Below are 22,418 nucleotides of genomic sequence, written 5' to 3' on the forward strand. Positions count from 1 at the left end.
GTTTTGTGTGGTTGATAAGGTATGTTGGAATCTAAGTGAATAAGAGAGATCTGAATGCCCCAAGAGCACTGCATCCATACTGCATACTAAGTTCTAATATTCCATGGTTTGAATTATTTCGATTCGTGTACACTAAAGGGTTCAAAGAGATAAATTATTGTGTGGAAGATAAGATATTATGGAATCAGGCTGACTAGGAGACACCTTAATGCATCTGTACTTCACAGATTATGATACAAAAAATCTGAGAAAATGGTTATTAGATTAGCAAATGGTTTCGCTCACAAGAACCCAAATACCTACTGAAATTTAAACACATTTTCCTCATGAACAAAAGTCTGCTCATCTGGCGAAAATTAAGAACTAACAGTATTAACTAGCTCAAGGAAAGAATATTATTTTAAAGTTTTGGCTAGAGATAATCCACTTGAACTTGGAAACAGAGAAATGAATTGGACTCGGTACTCTACCCCTTACCTATAAATTAATCCAAGTTATACATAATAAAACACCAACCTCTAGTGGAGAGAACACTGGAACATCTTGACTTTATTTCCACATGAGCCAAACATACCCCCAAATTATTCACCAGAATTCTCTGTCTGCAGAAAAGAACACTCACATGAAAAGAATAACAGAATAGAAAACTTTATATGACACGTCCATCCTGTAATAAAATCATCAAAATTCAAACTTAGCCTCTCGAACGTCTTATGCTACCCGACCAGCCTAATCAAGAAAAAAATCCACCCATCAATTGAAGAAACAGGTGGATTGACCTTTTTTTTTCCCTCTGAGCTCAGTTTGAACCAGACTGTAGAGAAGTGTGAACAAGCAGGATCTTCTCTGTATGGAAGACTCCGAGCTCGGTGTGGATGATTCGGTTGCTCCATCCCAGGCGATCAGCGATGATTTCGGCCTTGGCAATCATATCAACATGGTCCCTGATTATCACCATTCCCCCCGGCCGTAGGATTCTATCCATCTCCAACATGATATCCAGAATCTTGCATCTGCACCGTCCATCATGATATGGTTTACAACAAAAAATCATATATACTGTTGATGTGATTGGAGATGTGTGGGCGACGGTTCACCTGTCTTTGTACAAGCTTAGCAACCCAGCGGCGTGGATGAGATCGTATGTGCGAGGGTATGTTGAGAAAGCTTCGCACCTGCAAAGGATCGCAGATTCTTAAAGTGCCCTGATCCGATTATTGAAGGATTATTTTAGTTTTCCATGTGGGAAAATTCCTTCGGACGGGCAATGCTGTTAGACTTGAAGTATAACGTTCAGCATTGTATGGCCATTTAAAAAAAATGAAAAGACACTCAAAAATTGGATGAGAATTACTTTTTTTGTTAAAGATGTATTTATCCGTAAGAATTTGGAGATAAAGTAATACAATTCTCAATCCCTGCTAAGAGTATTTCGTCATTTGGCACTCTCGTTATTCCCTTTCAATACGTGTAGCTCTTCTTTGACGAGAGCAGCCGAGAACTTGCTGAACTGGGCAAGGAGGCACTGGCACTGATACAGGTATGTTGTTCTTCCATCTTTCCCCTCTATCTTTTTGCTACCTTTCCTTTCGAGAACCCTCCTCGATAGAGGTCTGTACCAAGATCTCTATCACAAAAGTTTATATTTCCGAAAAATCCCACTTCGAGAATCGTAACAGAATTGTGACTATTCAATAACCTTCCAATTTTTAAAGTGGAAAACTCTTCAAATTTGAAGTGCTTTATGTTTGAGTATCAATTTCAGCACTGTACAGCCCTCTTTTACCAAGCAAAAATATTTATAATTCATAGACTTAATCAAGTGTCGTCAAAGAAAAAACAACCGTACCGGAGAAATTGGGGAGGAAAAATATTTTTCAAAGATGATTTTTTTTTTTAAGAACGTGACAATCAGATTTCTTAAGCAAAATCCCTATAATTGAAACAGAATTGTGCCAGTTCGATGAGTTTTTTCAGTATTAAATTTCAGCATTGTATGGCAATGTTTTTTTTAAAATTGAAAACACTTTATATGGATGGAATTTATTAAAATTCAAACAGAAAAAACAATGGAAACATATTACCAGTCCATGTAAGTTCCGATGAGACCGCGTTCAAAGATGACGCCCAATGTGTCATTCTCGGAATGAGAGGGAACAACATTCATTACCCAAACTGGAAACTTCGACAGTGCAGCAGCAAAGCTACCTAACCCAGCATTCATGTCCATGATATTCCTGAACCTTCCAGAGAAGCTCAAGTCAGTATGGCTGATGTAGTGAGTTAATCTTTGCTCCCAAAGTTTTGTGTCACGATTGAAATCATCTTCTGAAATTCCCTTTAATATTCCATGTGTTATTCTTGGTGGTGTGTGGAGGAGTCTCTTGGGCCAGCGCTCAAGGGCGCCTCCGGCAACCTCATCAGCTGCTTCAGCTTTCGGAAGAGGAGATATGCAGTTTCCCAATTTCTCGTACCTTTAAAAAGCAAAGTGAATTTTGAAATTTTCTCAAGAGGATCAAATAATAGGGCAGGAAAACACCTTTTCTTGAAACATATGTAGATTATTTTTAAAAACAAACCAAGTATGAATTCAAAGCCCACACGGTACTAAGGAGTAGTCAATTTTGTGAAATCGATATTCCTAAACCTGAATTGGTTAAGCAGAGATTGGAAAAAGGGGTTGAGAGAGGCTGAGAGAGACAAAACAAAGGAATAGAGCTATCGACAGTAGGACAGTGAAGGTAAAACAGGGAAAAGGGATACACAAAACCAACAAAATGTTAAACATTGGAAGCTAGTAAGATAAAGACCAATGTAAAAGACTCAAGGCTTAGAGAAAGACAAATGATATTAAAGAAGACTGATGTAAAAGAGGGAGAGAATATCAAGACCGATAGAGAGAGTTTGAGGGAGGAGGTACGTGCAAGAAGGTCAAAAAAACTCAAACCTTTGGAAAAAGATAGATAGGGAGAGAGTGAGAGAGACAGAGAGAAATGTGGGACGAAAAAGAGGGAGAGAGATAGAGAGATAGAGAGATTGAGAGAGAGGAGGGAGCAAAAAGGCCAAAAAACACTCAGAGCTTTGGAGAGAGATAGAGAGAATAAAAGAGAGAGAGAGAGAGAGAGAGGTAAAAAGAAAACAATAAAGATTGGGATAAAGAGGACCTAAGAGAAAGGAGGCAAGAAAACACTAAAAGCTTTGGCGATCGGTAAATGGGGAAGGAGAGAGGGAATAAGCAAGAGAAAGAGAATAACCATGCAGCATCGGGATTGCCTCCATCACAAAATGATATAGACCCTGTAGCTTGCGAATTTTTTTGGCAAAGAATATGATTCAGTGGCTTCCTCCAAACTGCAATGCCAGTCTTCTCTGCAATCTTCTCCCAACATAACCGTTTTGCAAGGTCCTCTATAGCAGTCTGCTCGGCATGAAGGTCCTCTTTGGTTCTTTGCCAACCCTTGTACATAACTTTCCAATTAATGGGCGGGCCAGATAAGATCCAATAGCCCCCAGGCCGAAGAACCCGATCAATCTCTAACAAGTTCAGCCCCCCTGAAAAATGGGAATAATGGTAATTTCATCAATCACTTTTTATATAATTCTCAGAGGCTGACAACAATACCATAAAAGGATGCCTTCCTCTCAAAGAGACGGTATTTAAGAAGATAACTCGGGAATTTGCCCAAGTTCCTTGCATGAATCTACAGATTTCTATTATATTGGTTGACTGTACTCAATATTAATGTCACTTTTTTTGTTAAGTATTCAAAGTGAGCATTTATGAACTTAATATACTAATAGGACCATGGATAATGAAAATACAACTCAAATACACCCTTTCATAACATGAAGGAATAAGAAGTAGCATGAAATTCCCTAATTAGAATTGAATTTATTCAACATATCGTGAAGGGTAAGGAATAAGAAACAATAAAAAAAGGTCATGAGATTGAGGCAAGAAAAATGTGGAAATGAATATTACAGGATATTTTTGACATAACTCAGATGGATAAAGAAAATGATGAAAAATATGAAGTAAATACCATTTGCAGTCCAAGGGACCAGGCATCTGGCACAGTGAGCCATATCGAAGGATCTTGAAGGGTATGACAACCTGAACGTGCTTAGAACACCAAGCATTGCAGGCAGGCCCCGTTCTAATGCAAATTGTACCTGGGCTTCGTGAACATCTCGAGGCGCAACTGATAATGTAACAATGTTCAAGTCCAGCAAACGACCCCCAAAGCTCGCAACCTGTTGATGTTCATGGTGATCCATATGAAGGATGAGTACTGATAAGAGCACATCGTAATAAATACTTCAAGAGATAGCTTAATTGAATGACAAAGCATAACCAGAAAATATGAATGTTCAATCAAAAGTATGGAAAGAACCAAGCGTCAAGGTGTTCAGGTGACAGCACATGTGTGAGCACAGTTCAAGGCTAATTTAGCCTTTGGGCAAGTATCCATTTTAACTGTACACTCATCTATAACATATAAGTCCCTGCAGTTTGTTCGCCCAATATAATCATTACTGAAGACAAGAAGAAAGAACAATTCTTGATTCTCAAACAAAGAGATTACAAGGGGTTTTATAGGGAGCCCTAATGGGCTAATAATAGAAAGGGCCCTTAATGGGCTAATAATAGAAAGGAGCTAATAATAGAAAGAAGAAAAGAAAAAGGAAAGGAGACAATAATGTCAACACTCCCCCTCAAGCTGGAGCGTGGATGTTTTCCACACCCAGCTTGGAACAGAGCTCCTCAAACCGAGGGGCATGAAGCCCTTTGGTGAAGATGTCTGCAAGCTGTTCAGCTGACGGAACATATGGCGTGCAGAAATTTCCCGACTCAAGCTTCTCTTTAATGAAATGTCGATTGATCTCAATGTGGTTTGTGCGATCATGCTGGACGGGATCATGAGCAATGCTGATAGCCGATTTGTTGTCACAGAACAGCTGAACAGGGGAAGAAACCAGACACCTTAGTTCACGAAGCAGTTGGGTAATCCAAAGTGCTTCACAAAGACCATGCGCAAGGGCACGGAACTCCGCTTCAGCACTTGATCGAGAGACCACTTTCTGTTTCTTACTCCTCCAAGTAATAAGATTGCCTCCCAAGAAGGTGCAGTACCCAGAGGTCGACCGACGATCAACCACAGATCCTGCATAATCGGCATCGGTGTAGACTTCTAGACGCAGACCACTGTGACGACGAAACATTAATCCACGGCCAATGGTGCCCTTCAAGAAACGGAGGAGGCGATGGGCAGCATGAAGATGACTCATTCGAGGGTTCTGCATAAACTGACTTAGAACACCCACTGTATATGCAATGTCGGGACGGGTGTGGGTGAGATAGAGCAGTTTGCCCACAAGTCCTCGATATTGTCCGGGCTCAGCCGGATCTTCATTCTCATCCGCACCAAGTCGATGACTCACATCAATCGGTGTCGAAATAGGCTTGGAGTCTTCCTTTCCCAGCTCGCAAAGAAGATCCACTGTATATTTCCGCTGACAGATGAAAATCCCACTCGAAGAATAAGCCACCTCAATACCAAGAAAATATCGTAATGGGCCAAGATGACGTATGGCAAAGTCCGACGACAGATACATAGCCAGCTGAGTAATGGACTCCGTATCATCACCCGTGATGATAATGTCATCCACGTACACGAGAAGAATAGCCACTCCCCTTGACGTGGAATGATGGTAGAAAAGCGTGTGATCTCCATTACACTGACAGTATCCACGGTTCTTCATGGCCATGGTGAAACGGCCAAACCAAGCACGAGGAGATTGCTTCAAACCGTACAGCGCTTTCTTCAGGCGACAAACAACTGAACTCGGAGTAGACGGCACTAAGGAGGCATATCCAGGAGGTAAGGCCATATAGATCTCCTCAGTCAAATCACCATGAAGAAAAGCATTCTTGACATCATATTGCTGCAATATCCAGCCCCGATCGGCGGCAAGAGCCAAGAGAATCCGGACAGTGTTCATCTTGGCCACAGGGGCAAACGTTTCCTGATAATCAATGCCATACTGTTGGGTGAACCCTTGCACCACAACACGTGCCTTGTGCCTTTCAATAGAGCCGTCGGAATTGTGCTTTACAGCATAAACCCAACGACTGCCAACTAAGTGCTTGCCCGGCGGTAGTGGAACCAGATCCCATGTGTCATTTAGGGCAAGTGCTTGTAGCTCCTCCTCCATTGCCCGACGCCAATGAGGAAGAGAGAGGGCTACGTCCACCGTCTTTGGAAGGGAGATAGTGTCAAGGGAGGTGAGAAGAGCGTGGTAGGATGGGGAAAGACGATGAGATGAGATGGATGCGGCTAATGGATACAATGGAGAAGTATGAGGGCAAGACACAAGTGCTAATGAAGGATTTTCAAGAGGAGTGGATGAGGAGGATGAGGGAACTTCAGGGGTAGGAGGAACACGAGGCTTGCGACGAGCAAGAGTGATACCATAGCGTTTTTCTGGCGGGCAACGGCGTATAGGTAAAGGGGCACAACATAGTGGGATAGAGGGATCCGATGGGGACTCTGCAGGAGGGTTCGACGAAGCAGAGGATGGATCTTTAGTAAGGACAGGTGGATTTGGGATTGGTGCAGGCAGAGGATCAGAGGACAAGGTGTTCATGGGAATATCAGATGGAGGCTCTTCGAGAGGAACAGGCAAGGAAGGACTTGGGACTGGTGACGAGGGAGATGAGTTAGGAAGAATAAGAAATTCAAGGGGATCTGATTGAGGTGGTAAAGAAGAAGGTGGAGAAGAAGAGGGGTAATACGGAGTGAATTCGTCAAAGGTAGCATCCTTGGTGACAATAAATCGACGAGAGGGTGGATGATAACATCGATAACCCTTTTGAGTAGAAGCATAGCGACAGACACATTGGATGGCCGAGGATCAAGCTTGTCACGACCAAGATGGTGGTCAGGAGCAAAGCAAACGCACCCAAAGACACGAGGGTAAGATTAGTTCGGAGAGAAATGTTGGGAAGGAATGCTGGAGACAATCAATGGGAGTAGAGTAGTTAAGTCGCGAGACGGAAGACGGTTGAGAAGATGAATGGCAGTTAGGACAGCTTCAGCCCAAAAGACTTTGGCACATGCATGTGAAATAAGAGGCTCGAGCCATTTCAAAAAATGTGAAATTTTAGTTCTGCAACTCCATTTTGCTGGGGTGTAAGGACATGTGGTTTCATGGATGATGCCTTTTTCTTGGAAGAAAGTACTTAACGTGGAATTGACATAGTCTCGGGCATTGTCGGAGCGGAAGCGACGAATACAAGTGCAGAATTGAGTTTGAATGAGAGAGTAGAACTGAGGAATAACAAGGGAGATCTCTGATTTATTTTTCAAGAGATAGGCCCACGTGAAACGAGTAGCGTCATCAATGAATATACATAACCACCGAGCACCGGACGTGCTATGAACAGGGGAGGGTCCCCATACGTCGATGTGAACGAGAGCAAAAGGAGTCGTCAAATGGGAAGAAGAAATAGGATACGTAGTACGATGATGTTTAGCAATTCGACAAGCATGACAAACAAAGCGGTCCACAGAGTGGCCTTGGAAAAGTTTTGGAAATAAACGATAAAGAGTAGCAAAGGATGGATGGCCGAGGCGTCGATGGAGAAGCCACAAACGCTCATGAGACGCCGAAAGGGGAACTGCAGCGGCAGCAACAGCGAGGGGAGACAAGGGAGATTGAACAAGATAGAGACCCTCATGCTCCTCAGCAATGGAAATCGTCCTCCCCGACACCTTATCACGATAAAAACAGGTATTAGGAGTGAATGTAAGATCTTGGTTCAGATCACGAACAAGGCGGGATAAAGAAAGAAGATGATGAGCAAGCCGTGGAACATGAAGGACTTTAGTGAGGTTCATCGAAGGAGAGAGAGACACACGACTAATCCCAGCCACAGTGAGAAGATCACCAGAAGCTGTTTTAACTTTGGAGGAGCCGGAAACGGGTTCATAGGTCACAAAAGCTCTAGGATTGGGTGTCATGTGGGCAGTGGCACCAGAGTCAAGAAGCCAAGTGGATGATGATGGCAGCGGAGATGGTGAAGGAGGAGGAGAAGGAATGGTGGACATACCCGCGTTAGCTGAGAGCACGAGCCCACGACTGGAGGGTCAAGCAATCGCGAAGGCGTTCCACTTCTTCAGGTGTAAAGCCGGAAGAGAAGCACTCGCGAAGACGCTCCACTTGGAAGAAGACCATAGGACAGAGGCACTTGACCAGGCATCGGTACTTGGTTGACAGAAGGTGCAACCGTGGCGAGATTGCTCTGTTGTGTTCGCTTCGTTGAAGCTTAAAGCACGTCTCCTTGGAGTGACCCGTTTTTGCAGTAATTGCAGAAAAGGAAGGATCACCTATGGAGGATTCCTCAGTCCGAGTAGATGGACCACGAGGCGAACCTCCTGCTCCGGTCGATGTGGTCGTCACCGAGGGCGCGTGGAGGAAGACGAATGTGCTACAAGTGCAGAAGCCGGGTCTGGGACTGCTGGCGAGATTCTTCAATTCTCGCGCTGCGGCGCATCCTTGAAGGAAAGCTCTTTCTCCCGGTGTATAAGCTGAGCCCGCACGCTTCATATTCCGGGTTAAGTCCTATAAGGAACTGAAAAACCCAAAGTTGAAGAGTGTACTTGCGATCCACCGAGTGAGGTCGGAGGCATGTAGTGATCAATCTCATTCCACAGAGAAATGAGTTCTGTGCTGTACTCCATGATCGTCCTGTCTCCTTGACGCAGATTGGCGGCCCGATGCACTAGCTCATACAGTGTGGCAATATTATTTTTCTTGGAGTGGCTGTCAAGGGCCGCTCTCCCACACGGCCCGGGCAGACTCAAGAGACAGAAATTCACCCTTGATACTCGGTGAAATACTATCCAAAAGCCATCGATGGACCACCCCTTCAACGTCTAGCCAGTCATAGTACTTGGAGTCTGTCTTGGAAGGCCCTTCTTCAAGTAAATGACGCATCAGTCGTCCCTTGAGAGTAATCTGGACATATTGCTGCCACTGAAGAAGGTTAAAGCCGGTGAACATCCCATCTGGAGGCATCCGAGGCAGAGAAAACGGTCCAGGTGAAGCCGACCAATTCCCCGACTCAAGAGGTGCCTCCGAAGCATTTGACGTTTGACCCACACTGGGTGGCGTCGATGCTGGCGTCGATTCTGGCGTCACACCGGAAACCGATACAGGCTCCATCATCTTGATCACAGAATGAAGAGTCGCACGAGGAGCACACGGCTGCACGAACGCCCGCGGCTATTTGCTGCGTCTTGCGGCTGAAGAGTCGAGGAGGAGCGCGGCGCGACCGAGGAGCGCGCGGTCGAGAGGGAAGCGTACGCTGCCGAGAGAGAAGCACAGCCGAGGAGGGAGCGCGGTGCGGGAAGCCACAAATGTGGCCGGAAAGAAGCTTCGCCGCCAGGAGCAGGTAGCCAACCGGAAGGAGAAGGAGCTCAAGATCGTGGCGAATGTAGAAACGCCAGAGATCGGAGCTACGGTCGAGCCCAGGAACCCGGATTAGGGTTAGAGTTAGGGCTCTGATACCATGAAGACAAGAAGAAAGAACAATTCTTGATTCTCAAACAAAGAGATTACAAGGGGTTTTATAGGGAGCCCTAATGGGCTAATAATAGAAAGGGCCCTTAATGGGCTAATAATAGAAAGGAGCTAATAATAGAAAGAAGAAAAGAAAAAGGAAAGGAGACAATAATGTCAACAATTACCAGCGGAGAAAATATAATCAACTTACACTCCAACCCTGTGGTCAACTGTACTATTTCATCGACAATCCTCCCAAGCCTTATGAGCACAATTATACCAAGTTGGGCTGAAGAGGATATCCTCTCCACCGGAATATGGGACCTGGTTCAGGAGTGATACTGGAAGTGAGGATGAGTCAATGATCACTGATCTAATGGATCAGTCCATGCGTCTTCTGCAAGAAAACTGGACTGCACTGGAATATGGGAGTGAGCTCCAGATAATTGAAAGAAATTGATTTCTACCATCCTCCTAAAGTGAATTCTATTTGTTAGACACTAAAGGGGCAGTGCTCTACTTGATGCAATAGTGGTAGGCTAGGTTTTGAAATAAGATCCTCAAATTCGTAACTAAGTGACCACTGGCCTAAATACTGGCCTAAATACCAGTAACAGGTGAAGGGCAATTAGGCGTAAGGCAATATCCGTTATAAGGAAATAAAAAAAACAACACAGGGAAGGTGTCAGGATACCAAGCTGATCCAACAATCTAGAGACTCTTGGGATTATTCCTGGTCGAGATCAGAATTATAGACCATAGATCGACTACGACATTCCAAGGAAACCATACAGAGTTTAAAATCCACTAGTAAGATCTTGATGACAATGTCTGGAAGTAATAGAACTACGAACAGAGGGAGAGTGAGAAGAAACACTCTCCTGAAGAGCAGCTTGGAGTCTGGCGGCCGGATCGGTCTTCGTCAGCTCTGCAGGGAGGATCTTCCACCTGGATCAGGTGCTCCACTGGTTTCTTGATGTCCTTGAAAGTATAACAAGTCTCTATTTATAGGCTTTCGTCATCTGTGTTTTCCTGCACTTATTCAAACCCTCTCACGTGTGGGATTATTTACTCGCCTCTTCTTCGATTGGTAAGTTCTGCTGAGACACTTATCAGAAGGATGCCTGTGTTCAAAACTATTGACACAGACTACGTAATTGGAGACTGGGTCTATTAATATCTGACGATTCTTCAAGTGGCTCAGTGCGAGAGAGAGAGAATAGAGAAGGCAAGAAAGAACAGAAAAATATATTTAAGTAATAACAGTACAATTTCGTAATCTCTTTATAGGGTGATAACTAGCCGTTAGTAACGGCTAGTAAAACTAGCCGTTATTACTTACCCGATTTGTTATTACAAATCGGGTATGGGCCATATGGAACTGATAGTGATAAACAGGCCATTATTTTAGGCCCGATAAATGATACATTGTTATTGGGCTTATTATGCCCCTACATTCAACAATATCTAAAGAGCCTTAGTCCAGAATTTGAAACTGCCAGAGCACAGCTATTTAACCATAAAAATAAGCTCAATTTTGAAGACACAGTTCATCAGCTCGAAAAAGAAGAAAGCGACTTTGATAGTGCAGATCCTCCGATTATCCAGAATTCTGCATGTCTTGTTGAATGGCCTTAGGGTCCAATTGGAGTGTCTCACCCAACTACACCTGCTGCTATACAGGAGGAATCTTCTGGTCAGCAAGGTCAGAAGAAACCTCATCCATTCAAGGGACATCGTGGCAATGACAAGGATCAGCTGTGGTGTAACCACTATCATTATCTTGCTAAAGATAAATGCAGGAAGATCCATGGCCACTATACTAAAGATACAGTATACTCGTGTCAGCAAAAGAAACAGGGTTGTTTAAGTTGAAGAACATGAGTCTGAACAACACTTAGAGATCAAACCCCACTCAGCCGAGATGGATAAAATGGAGCAGTATATTACTCAAGCTGAGGAATCAATTCAAGTCCACTGAAATTATTGATTCAACCTCTTTAGCTCATTCAGGTAACTCATCATGTTTGCCAATTGCAAGTCAATTACCTCACAAGTCAGTATGAATTTAAGACTTCTGTGCTAATGACTACATGACATACTTTAGATCCAAATCTACACAATTTGAAATCTTTCATAGCACTACGAAAGTTCAGAGTGTTGATAGCACCTTAAAGTTCAGGCTGTCTTAGAACTGTACAACCTTTGTTCTATTCATTCCATACATGGCAAGCTGCAAGCACAATCAACTGAAGGGAGGCACCAATGACTACATTAGCAAGGAGGGCCATTTTTGGCTACAACACCACCAGCCAGGGCACCCACCAATTCACTTATTAAAGGACTTCATTCCTGATGTATGCAAAGGTATATGTTTTGACAACTTTGCCAAGTATGTCATTATGGCCAAACATAAATGCACGACTTATGCTTCTCCACATTCCACTGCTCAGTTTTTTTGAAATATTTTAAGGGCACTATTTGACTTAGTCTCCACATCCAATGGGGTAAGATTTCACTCTAGATATCTATTCTGACTTGTAGTTTGTTGGTCCACCGGTGGACCGCAAATGTACAACTAGATATTTTTCCTTCCTGTGAGGAAATCTTGTCATCTGGTTAAGGGGAGGTCTCCCCATCTGGCACATAAGCTGAATTCCAAGCCCTTGTTAAGGGGATCCTTGAAGTAATTTGGATCCAAGGCACTCTCTGTGAGTTGAGACACCAAGTCTGCCATCCACATGGCACATGATCGTGTTCAGAAGGATTAACTAAAAACATAGGGCTCAAATGTCAGTGGATCAAAGACAAACAGGATAAACAGCTGGTGGAGATTGTCTACATCAACACCAAGCAGGAGCTAGCTGATCTCCTCGATAAATCTCTCTCCAGGGACCATCACGCTGCACTAGTGTCCGAGCTTTGAATGATGGATATTCACTCTAGTGCTTGACGCGAGGTTTTAAAACGTGTCATGAAATAGCACGCCCAGTTCAAGGGTAATTTAGCCTTCATACCTGTATTGGCCCCCTTCTTATTTGGCACACCACAAACCTGTATTTATCTTTTCTCATAAAAATGAAACCCTAGCTGACTGTTTACTGGTTTCCATATCAGATCTTTTATCTTTCTTTTATCACAATCCTATGTCCAAGATGGACAATAAGATAGGGGGACAACGAGAAATCTGCTCATTATTTTCATCCATGCATAGTTTGGAGTAATGATGATGATGATGTCAAATTCAACAAGTGAATGCTGATGACCATGATGGCCCTCAAAAGATGGATGGCGATGAGGATGATTAAGTGTTCTATGTTAGCTTGGAAATTCATGGATGAAGATGACGGTGATGAAGATGTCTCCTGGAAACCGGAAAATTATGATGGCTCTTGGAAACCAAATAGTTGTAAAGATGATGACTACTCGTCATTATCCTAGTCATGGACCACAATTGGAAGATAAATTTTAGCATCAAAATAATAGCTTAAGGTGGAAATTTCTGTATGAGATCGCACAGTTCAACACAAGATAAGACCAGGGAGACAAAATCGAGGGCCAGAAATTGAGTTTATCAAAACCCCAATGCTCAATCATAAGTGAGGCAAGAAATTGCTACATTATCCTTGTTCTGTTCTGACCCACAATCAGAAGAGACATTCCAGCATCAAAACGATAAATTAGAATGGAGATTCCTGATGAAAAACAGTCCAGAGAGAAAAGACGGAGGTCAAGAAAACGAGTTTATCAAAAACAGTAGCTTAAGACAGAAATTTCACAAACTGAAATCAAGAGAGACAAACTCCAAACCAAAGTATTAAAAAACTCACCCCACAACCAATATCCAGGGCAGTCCGGATCTCCCCAGTCTTCAAGGGCACAAGCCTGGCCATATCATCAACATAACCCTTCACACCATAAGGAAACGAAGTCCCACCCCCAGGAAAAACCAACCGATCACCCTCAACTCTCACCCAATTTTGATCTTTCTTCGCAATTGTCAGCCTGGTAGAAGGAACATTTGCAAACCAGACTCGATCTCTGCTCTCCGGCCATGGAATTGGCGTTCGATATCCATCCGGCCTCGGAATTCTACACAGTTTCTTCTCCTCTGGCAACGGGCAGTGGCGCTCCCGATGAAGAAGATTATCCGTGTGGAATCGCCGTTCTCTCTTGGGATCCTGGCAGGGGCAGTAATCGGTGAAATTCTGTGGGCAGAATTCGATCTGCGGGAGTTCATCTTCCTTGAGATCTTCAGTCAAGGCAGCGGCGGCTGAATGATGAGTCTCGAAGTCTAGAGTTTGATCGACTGGTGTGGCTGATAAGGGAGATTTGGCGGTTAGATTGGCCTTTTGGATGCAGTTCTTGGCTAGATTGGGCGAAGGATGAATCAGAAAGGATCGGGAATTCTGGTACATTCCGAATAAGAAGGATAAAACGCAGAGGGCGGCGACAAGAATGATCGTCGCTAGGGTTTTCCTGTTCGGATTCAGCATCAGGGACGGAATCGACGGGATCATCGCTGCTTCGCTGCTGATCACGAACTGATTTCGCGGTCTAATCTGATCCCTTTCAATTCGACTTGAAAACTTCAGATCTTCACCTCAATAGTTCCTGGATCAAATCGAAGAAGAGCATCTGGATCTTGAAATCGGTGGCGAAACCACCAAGCGTGTTGGGACAGTGAGAGCTGGATGAGTGAAGACTGATCTTCCAGATCTTTCACCTGTGTTCATCCCCGGTAATCGCATTCCGATTTATACTGTTCTTGCAGCGTCCCGATCTCGAGCTAAACAAATCAAAATCAAAACTAAACTCAAAATCAAAGTCAAAACTAAACTCAAATTCGAAGTCAAAACTAAACTCAAACTCGACGTCATAACTAAACTCAAAATCATAATCAAAACGATAATCAAAATTAAGACTAAACTCAAAATCATAATCAGAACGAGACTCAAAATTAAAACTAAACTCAAAATCATATGCAGACCGAGAATCAATATTAAACACCATTGAACCTTACGTCAGATTTTCAACGCCAGCTTTCAAGTACGGGTACACTAGGCTAACAGCCGTAATTAACTGTAACCGTCATCCTCTAACTTGATTTAAATAGTGTAGTTCCAATATAACAGATCGACTGAATAGGGTGCTACTAACGGTATCCGTACCCGATATCCATTACCGGAAATCACGATATCCGTCCTCCCGAACAATCGGAAACACGGACGACAACGATAACAGATATCGATAACAGAATAAGGTTTTGGGTTGGACCATGGATAATGATAACATATATCATTAAGCAGATAATGATATTGGATACCGATACCGTTTAGTGGATAACAATAACATATCCGTCGTCGGATACTGTAAAGAAAACTTTAAATTATGAATATTAATTTATGGATTAGAGATGGCATTAAACGGCTTATCTGATTTCATCTAGGGTTAGGGGTCAAAGCCAGTTGATATTGGATCAACTTATAAAATTTGATAAACTTTAAATTTTGGGTGTTACCTGTGTTGGTGATTCAGTGCACTATCGTCCAAGGTGAGGGCAAAGGACAGGATGAGACGAACAATCGTCCCATCCCACGTCCCATTTTTTTAGGGGTCCGTCTGCATCATCCATTCCGGAGTCCATCCCGTCCTATTTTTTCCGTCCACGTCCCGTTCCGTCGGGAAGATTATCGTCCCGTCCGACGTCCGGGACGAAAAAATTCATTATTTGATATCTTAGAAATAGCTCCTGCTCATAGAAGTGACAGAACATTGACAGGATTTGGGCCCCACGTGCTCTCCTTGCCGGCTCTCGGCTCTTGCTTAATTTATTTATTAGAAAATTATAATAATATTTTTATTATAATTTTAACTTTTATATTTTATTATTATTCTATTATTTAGATTAATTTTATAATTTTCTCATTTTTGTTATTTTTCATTATCTTTTTGTTATTTTTCATATTTTATAAATTTACCTCTTTTACTGAATAAGTTTTGCTATTATGTCAAAACCCTTGTTCTATGGCCTATTGTGTTCTTATAAAGCTGTATATTCTAACTAACGACACGAGGGGGTACATCTCTATATAACACACTTTTCTCTTCTCATATCTTTTTTCCCTATCTTAGAATTCTAACAAGTGTATTTTCGAGGATCCTCGTCTCTCCGCTCTTGGGGACAAAGGATGCTTGGGGATTCTCTGCCATCGGCTCATGATTTGCTCTACTCGGGATCCTCTTCTCTCGTCTCTCAGCTTTCGCTTCGCTCTGGTTGAGGATCATCGTCTCTCAGCTCTAGGCTCAAGGAGTATCTGTTATATCTTATTCCCTGCCACCAAGTCTATCGGTGAGTATCGGTTATCTCTTATTAAAATTGGGTTTTTACTGCTATGTATATGGATATTCATTGGTCTCATTGGTGATCTCTCTCTTTTTCTCCCCTGCTGGATTCCATGGTTCATTCTCTCTCTCTCTCTCTCTCTCTCTCTCTCTCTCTCTCTCTCTCTCTCTCTCTCTCTCTCTCTCTCTCTCTCTCTCTCTCTCTCTCTCTCTCTCTCTCTCTCTCTCTCTCTCTCTCTCTCTCTCTCTCTCTCTCTCTCTCTCTCTCTGTATCTATCTGTACATTTGTTGGTCTTGTTGGTGACCCTCAGAGCGTTTGGTCAACAACCAGAGTTAAGATGCATTTAAGAGCTGTCTTTCATCGAGGGGCAATGATAAAAGTGATTATGACATTCGATTTCCTTCAACGGTCACCCATTCAGTTTTTTGTCATTATGACCTGATAATATAATCTCATAGTGAGTTAATAATATAATTTTCAATATTTGAGTTGTTATATGCATTCTTGTTTACAATAATGCTATTAATAGTATTCAGTCCTGTCATTTTCTGTCTGCTGTCCAGCGCCCCATACAGGACGGTGATTTCGTCCATGGATGAAAAAATCATCATGTTGGGAGACCGGGGGATGATTCAACATCCCCTCATTCGTTGGAAACGCCGAACGATATAACTTTTTCATCTATGGACAAAATAACTGTCTTGTCAGCGTACGTACAGTATGGTTGGTGATATATCAGGTTTTTTACAAATATTTATAAAACCTTTAGTCACTAGAATATGACAAGTGAAAGAAAAGGATTGTTTCCAAGAACAGAGATCAGGAATATAAAATGTGTATATCAGTTGTATAGAATAATAATATAAAATGTGAATGTTGTTTCTATAGATATTAATAGCAATATAAATTGTGAAAGATTTCTGATTGTGAATATAGAAAGAGAATAAGGAAGAAAGATGTGGGATGGAGCATATGAATCATTGAGGAATGAAAATGGGGGTAGAGAGATATCGATAGGGTAATGTTTATTGAAATTTTACAGATAATTAAAACGTGATAAAATTTTTATATTCAGTTGATTAAATGTTGTGGTTATATAGTGCATATAAAGAGTAAAGGAAGAATTGAAATAAGAAGAGATGAAGATAACGCAGTAGAGGTACTAGAATACGAAGGATACTTTTTTAACCCAAGTGTGTTTTATGGGACTTTAAGTAAAAGTATAATCCTCAAAAGGTGTGCACAAAAGTAATATAAAGATGGTAGGTAAGATTGAGTGCGATCGAGCCCACAAATGGTTCATTTGACTAGCCATCTGTTAACAGTTCCTTATCTGTTGGGGTTTGTCAGGCCCCCCATTACGAGAATGTGGAGAGGGGGGGGCTTGACTAGTCAAGCCTCAATAATGGAGGGGAAGTTGAAAAAGGCTTAACCCTCCCCTCAATATGAAGAGGCTTGCTTGGGGAATATGAAAAGGCTCATGGCTTTTCATATTCCAGACCTTTCACATTCCCTGAACCTGTACTTGGCCCTCTATATATAGAGGGCAAACCTGTTCTCAAAGGAAATGCATATCAGTTTTCTGTTCATTCTTCTTGTCTCTTCCTCTCTTCTCCTCTCTCTCTCCCTTGGTTTGTCTTCATCACTCCTTGGTGGTCACTCCCTTGGCTTGGGAGTTGAAGGAGTTGCTCTGCAGCACCACACGAGAAGCTAGTGCCCTTGCAACGAGAGCCTTAGATGTTGATGTCACGCCGGTGACGTAAAGAGGTTCTTGTTTTGTGTCTCTATACGCCGACACATTTATCTTGTCCGAGTTGATTCCGCATTTCCACCGTAGTGTCTTGGGTCGTTGTTCTCTTCAACGAGTTTCAACATTATCCCTAGTGGAATTGAGCTTCCTTCAGGAGAGGAGGAAATTGACTTGAACCATCCCCGGGGAGCAGTTTTAACAGCTCTGATATATGTGTTCAATCCACCTGATGGAGTATGCTTCTGTTTCATGGCTAGCCTTGACATAAGGATCAATCATGGGGTCAGGCAGAGGCAAGTTAAGGCTTGCAAGGATGTGTTTGATAATTTTGTAAATCATCTTGACTTTCTCTGAGTGTAGACGATCATTGCCCTTTGTGGCATCATTCATTGCTTCAACATTGTAATCATCGTTATTGTCAAATTCAGAATCTGAGCTGATCATGATAACATTGTAGGTAGAGTTGCACACTTTGATATGGTACGACCTAAGGTTGGGCTCCTACTTCCTCAGGTAGCAGCATGATCCCATCACTGACACGAGGTGATCAGTCATTTGAAGGAACAATATTTGCTATATTCACTGCTTCGAAGAACAGTATTTGCACTAAAAATCAACCTTAATCAATTGAAATTTTATTTCTTAAAAAAAATAAACATCCCAACTTCGAGCATAACAAATGTTCAATAAACTTTGCAATACACATGAGATAATATATTAGGCACCATTGGAGCCTTCTCATCCTAATGAATTTATGTTCTTTCTTTCCTAGAAGCCATGTCAAACGCTAAGCCATCGTGAGATCTGGTACTACAATGAAATGAAAAAATATTAATGTGGGAAATATAATAGTACCCATTTGATTGACACAAATAATATTAATGAATGACTAATACATGAATATTCTGGTTTGTCATCAATGTCACCCCCAAGACAGCGGCCAAACAATTTTGTATTATCTTGACACTAAAATTTCACACACACGAGTGCCTCGACACTAGGCTCCTCTTGTTGACGTTGCTCGTCGGTGACAATTAATCGATTCATTAAGAACAACCATTCTGGCAGAAGACTTATTGCAGACACTGATAGATATTGCAGGCACCGATAGACAATAACACAGTTACTAACTTATCATCTGCATGGTTTCCCCCTCCTTGGTGCATTGTACTAGGAAGATATCAAATTTCTCCAATTGAGATGGTAATGTCATGTGAGTATGGGATTTAGTTGTAAGAGCCTGATCGGTCGAGGCCCGTGATATTGGTGCTTCATAGCTAATTATATTTAGATCACTTTTGTCTCATTCGGCTGATGGTGTGCGAGGAGAATAGCTTAAAAGTAGGAGATAGCCTTTGATTGAGTAAACTCATCAAACAGTGTGCCCATGTAAAATGGGTCAAGTGGCACAACAAGGATGGAGTTGTTGCTTTACAGCACCTTCTTGTAGGTTGTACGATTTGAGTGGATGGTAATACATTTGTAAGACGTGGATGATGCTCACTAATCAAGAGGCAACCTCCTACCCATGAAAATTAAGGATTTAAAGACCCGATTCATGACTTCTTCCTTGTGCTGCAAGACTATCCGCACGAGGATGAAATCTCGAGCAATTGACCATGTTGACCAACTCACATGTTCTATTGTATATACAAATGTGACCCAGGAGTAAGACAAACTCCTTGAGCATTTAATTATGGAAGAAAATGGTCTTCATTCTAACACATGGTTCGTTGATCAAAAATAAAATTCCTAACTTACTCAAATATCATCATATGCAATCTTCCAGGATGATAAGAAGGCCTTTTTTATGAACTCAATAACATTGACTTTTCAAAATTTGGACTCAGCCAAACTAGGTTGAATTGGACTAAAATAGAGGTAAGAATTAAAAGACTGTTTATAGAATTGAATTTAATAAATATTATAATCTAATTCAGCCAAAACATATGATGAAGTCAACTCAGGCAAGTATGTTGAGAAAGTCAACTTGTTAATTTTTAGAGGAGAATTTTTACGATTCTTGTATTTTTTGAAAGATCATAATGTAAGGATTATTACAAATATCACCTAAATTTTCTAATTTTAATTATGAACGATATTGATTTAAATGGTACTATAATTTTTTAAAAAATAGTTTTTTCCACACATGAGAGTGATAAATGGTAATTATCATGTAAAGATATGATTTTTTACAGCCAATATGAAACTGATATCAATTTTGAAAGTCAATAATCTAAAAATGACTCACTTTATGCAAATTGGTCAAAGTAAACAAATTGGCCAAGAAATTGATATCAGGTTTGGATGAATGATGTATTTATGTAAATCTGGGGAGCATAGGTTTATAAAGCCTGATGCAGTTTAGAGATTTGAGTACCCAGATGTGGCTCTCTAAAGTCAACACCCAAATGTGACTTGTGTGAGGATGCATGGGTCAAACAATGATTTGGGAGTCAAATATCAAAAGAATTGGTATTATTGTTTTCAAATATAAACAGGAATGAAAAATACATGTATTTCCAGGAATTTCTTGAGATTTGTTTGAGTGACGAGAAAGAAATAAATTCCCAAAGTTACTGCAAAAAATAAGATGGATTTGAGGAAAAATGATGATGATTAGATCAAAATCTGTAAGAAATGAACCTACTACACCAAACTTTCCTTCACTAAAAAAACTGATTTTCAGATGTGGTACTCATCACCTGGAAGATATTGATACCTTCAAAATTAAGTTGATTGTAACAAGAACTTACTACTGGCCGAAGCAACATATCCATATTGATCAAATTTCATAAAACACGCTTTATTTGACAACTCTTAGTCTCCCTAATTGATCTCATGGTAGAAGAAGGATATGGATAATCATTTAAGGTATTAAAAAACTAATCATCATTCTAATCCTTCATCAATGCCATTATATAAATACCCAATGTGGAACAGATAGTCAAAAAGCATATAATCTGTAAGTAACTTATATTATCTAACATAGAAGGGCAATATCTCATTCTTAGAAGAGTCATTGATAGGATAGTCATGAAAATCTTCTCTTACTTCAGTCATGGTCTTAATTCTATTCAGGAAGAACTTACATATGTGAACTCATCTTCTTCTTTGCTTCTTTTGTGGCAGTCCAACTTCTTCTTGGAACCTCATTTCACCCATAGATCAGAAATTTCTGCGAAAGATATGTGTTGGTTCGTGAGTCCCCCAAGGACAGAGGGATTAGTTTCTCCCTATTGCACATGCTTTTGATCTTCTTTCTTTCTCTTTTCTTGCCCAAAAATTTAATGATTCATTCCTATGCTCTATGCCTCCCGCTCAATGTACTCTCTCTCTACACGACTCCATTAATTTATGATTTAAACATCATAGGGAGAAGGTTTGATAACCAGGGGACTTCATTTTGGAGACCAATAACACTCCTTTGTTTCTAAATAACCAGAATTTCAATTGCTAGCATATTTGGATAATCACAAAATTATAGCTTTGACACTTCAGTTTTACTGATTCATGGTATCTTCAAGAGTTTCACAACAAAGCTATATGTTGTTGGGTTTTGTGGCATTGTCTTGGATGAAATGAAAGCAATTCTTGTAGTAGAAGACTTTGACAAGAATCAAAACCACATTCAAAAAACTAATGATCAAATCACTTTGGCATGCACTAAATATGTGACTTATTGGATCCTAGAGAGAGATATGTCGAGCTGCTCGAGTGTGTAGCCTCTAGACGTATCCATGCAATCCCAAGCATATCATATATCCTCCTTCCTCTTCATGCACCCCGTTCATACTCTATCATCGTTACTTTGCAGTATTCAAATCGGAAATGGAGAGGAGCCACAGGGAGAAGTGAGAAAAAGGGGACAGGCCCTGAAAAATTCACGCAATGGTGAATTTCATTCAGTCCTTCCATTATTCATACTAAGTGGGTATTTTTAATAACACCACCAAATTTTAAGCATTATCTTTTGACTTCCAAAAGACCATTTGCGTGTGACCTTTTAGGCCCTTATACAGTCTCATTTATTACTTCAATGACCCAATAACCTTTATTGGCTTTCCAAATTAATTAGCTATATCACTATTAACATTAAATAAATGGATCTATTTAACCCAATCGATAGGTCGAGTCTAGAAGATACAAAGTAATGTATATTAACTTATTCCCGGAACTTCTATGTCATCAATAACAGTGTAAATGCAGTCCCTCGTCCACTTGATGCTCATAAGATGAGACGTGGTATGGTCAACTATTAAATCCTTATTTGGATCTGTCATCCGAGTAAGTACTGATATGTTTGAAAATTATCTGTTAACTCTTTTCTGATATTCCACTACCAAGGCATCTTGATCATATTGCTTAAGTTGTCTCCTCTAATACCGAGGACGTACTATCCCATCTTGACCACTCGCCTGTCTCTATGAACTTCTTAATGTACTCAAACTAGGATTATATTAGAGTACTGTGATTAGAAACTCATAGGTCATAATCAAAGTACACTTGTCCATCCATAGGACATCTTTGGTGTCTTAGGTCTATGTTATCACTTACATAATAGTGATGTGAATCAGCTTGATTTACAGTTTTATATAATACCATTAAGGGATTCATATAGATCAATTCAGTGAAATATTTTTACTAAAGAGAACCCACAATATATCCCAAATGTCTCTACATTAATGTGTACAGGTTTCGTCGTACTCACCATATGAGTGAAACTAGATAGTGATATTATAGTTGGATACTTTA

General features: G+C 41.2%; 1 protein-coding gene across 1 annotated transcript; it reads right to left on the reverse strand.

Annotated features, from left to right (window-relative positions):
• Nucleotides 1–286: 286 nt before the first annotated feature.
• On the reverse strand, nt 287–14,330 carry LOC144710993 (putative methyltransferase PMT17). The gene is made up of 7 exons (XM_078584880.1): nt 13,398–14,330; nt 4,044–4,254; nt 3,255–3,552; nt 2,085–2,474; nt 1,098–1,175; nt 780–1,013; nt 287–602 (listed from the first exon to the last, which is right to left on the reverse strand). Exons 1-6 carry the CDS (start codon nt 14,085–14,087, stop codon nt 800–802), a joined length of 1,881 nt encoding a protein of 626 aa, XP_078441006.1. The 5' UTR covers nt 14,088–14,330; the 3' UTR covers nt 287–602; nt 780–799.
• Between the last annotated feature and the right edge of the window lie 8,088 nt (nt 14,331–22,418).

The sequence above is a fragment of the Wolffia australiana genome, chromosome 13 (genome assembly GCF_029677425.1).
Source record: "Wolffia australiana isolate 7733 chromosome 13, ASM2967742v1".
Lineage (NCBI taxonomy): Eukaryota > Viridiplantae > Streptophyta > Magnoliopsida > Alismatales > Araceae > Wolffia > Wolffia australiana.

Coding starts and splice junctions, on each gene's coding strand:
- LOC144710993 (XM_078584880.1), bottom strand. CDS start 14,087: ATGATCCCGTCGATTCCGTCCCTGATGCTGAATCCGAACAGGAAAACC. Junction 1,176..2,084: donor ATCGGAACTTACATGGACTG/GTAATATGTTTC, acceptor GATCCTTTGCAG/GTGCGAAGCTTTCTCAACAT. Junction 1,014..1,097: donor CTAAGCTTGTACAAAGACAG/GTGAACCGTCGC, acceptor TGGACGGTGCAG/ATGCAAGATTCTGGATATCA.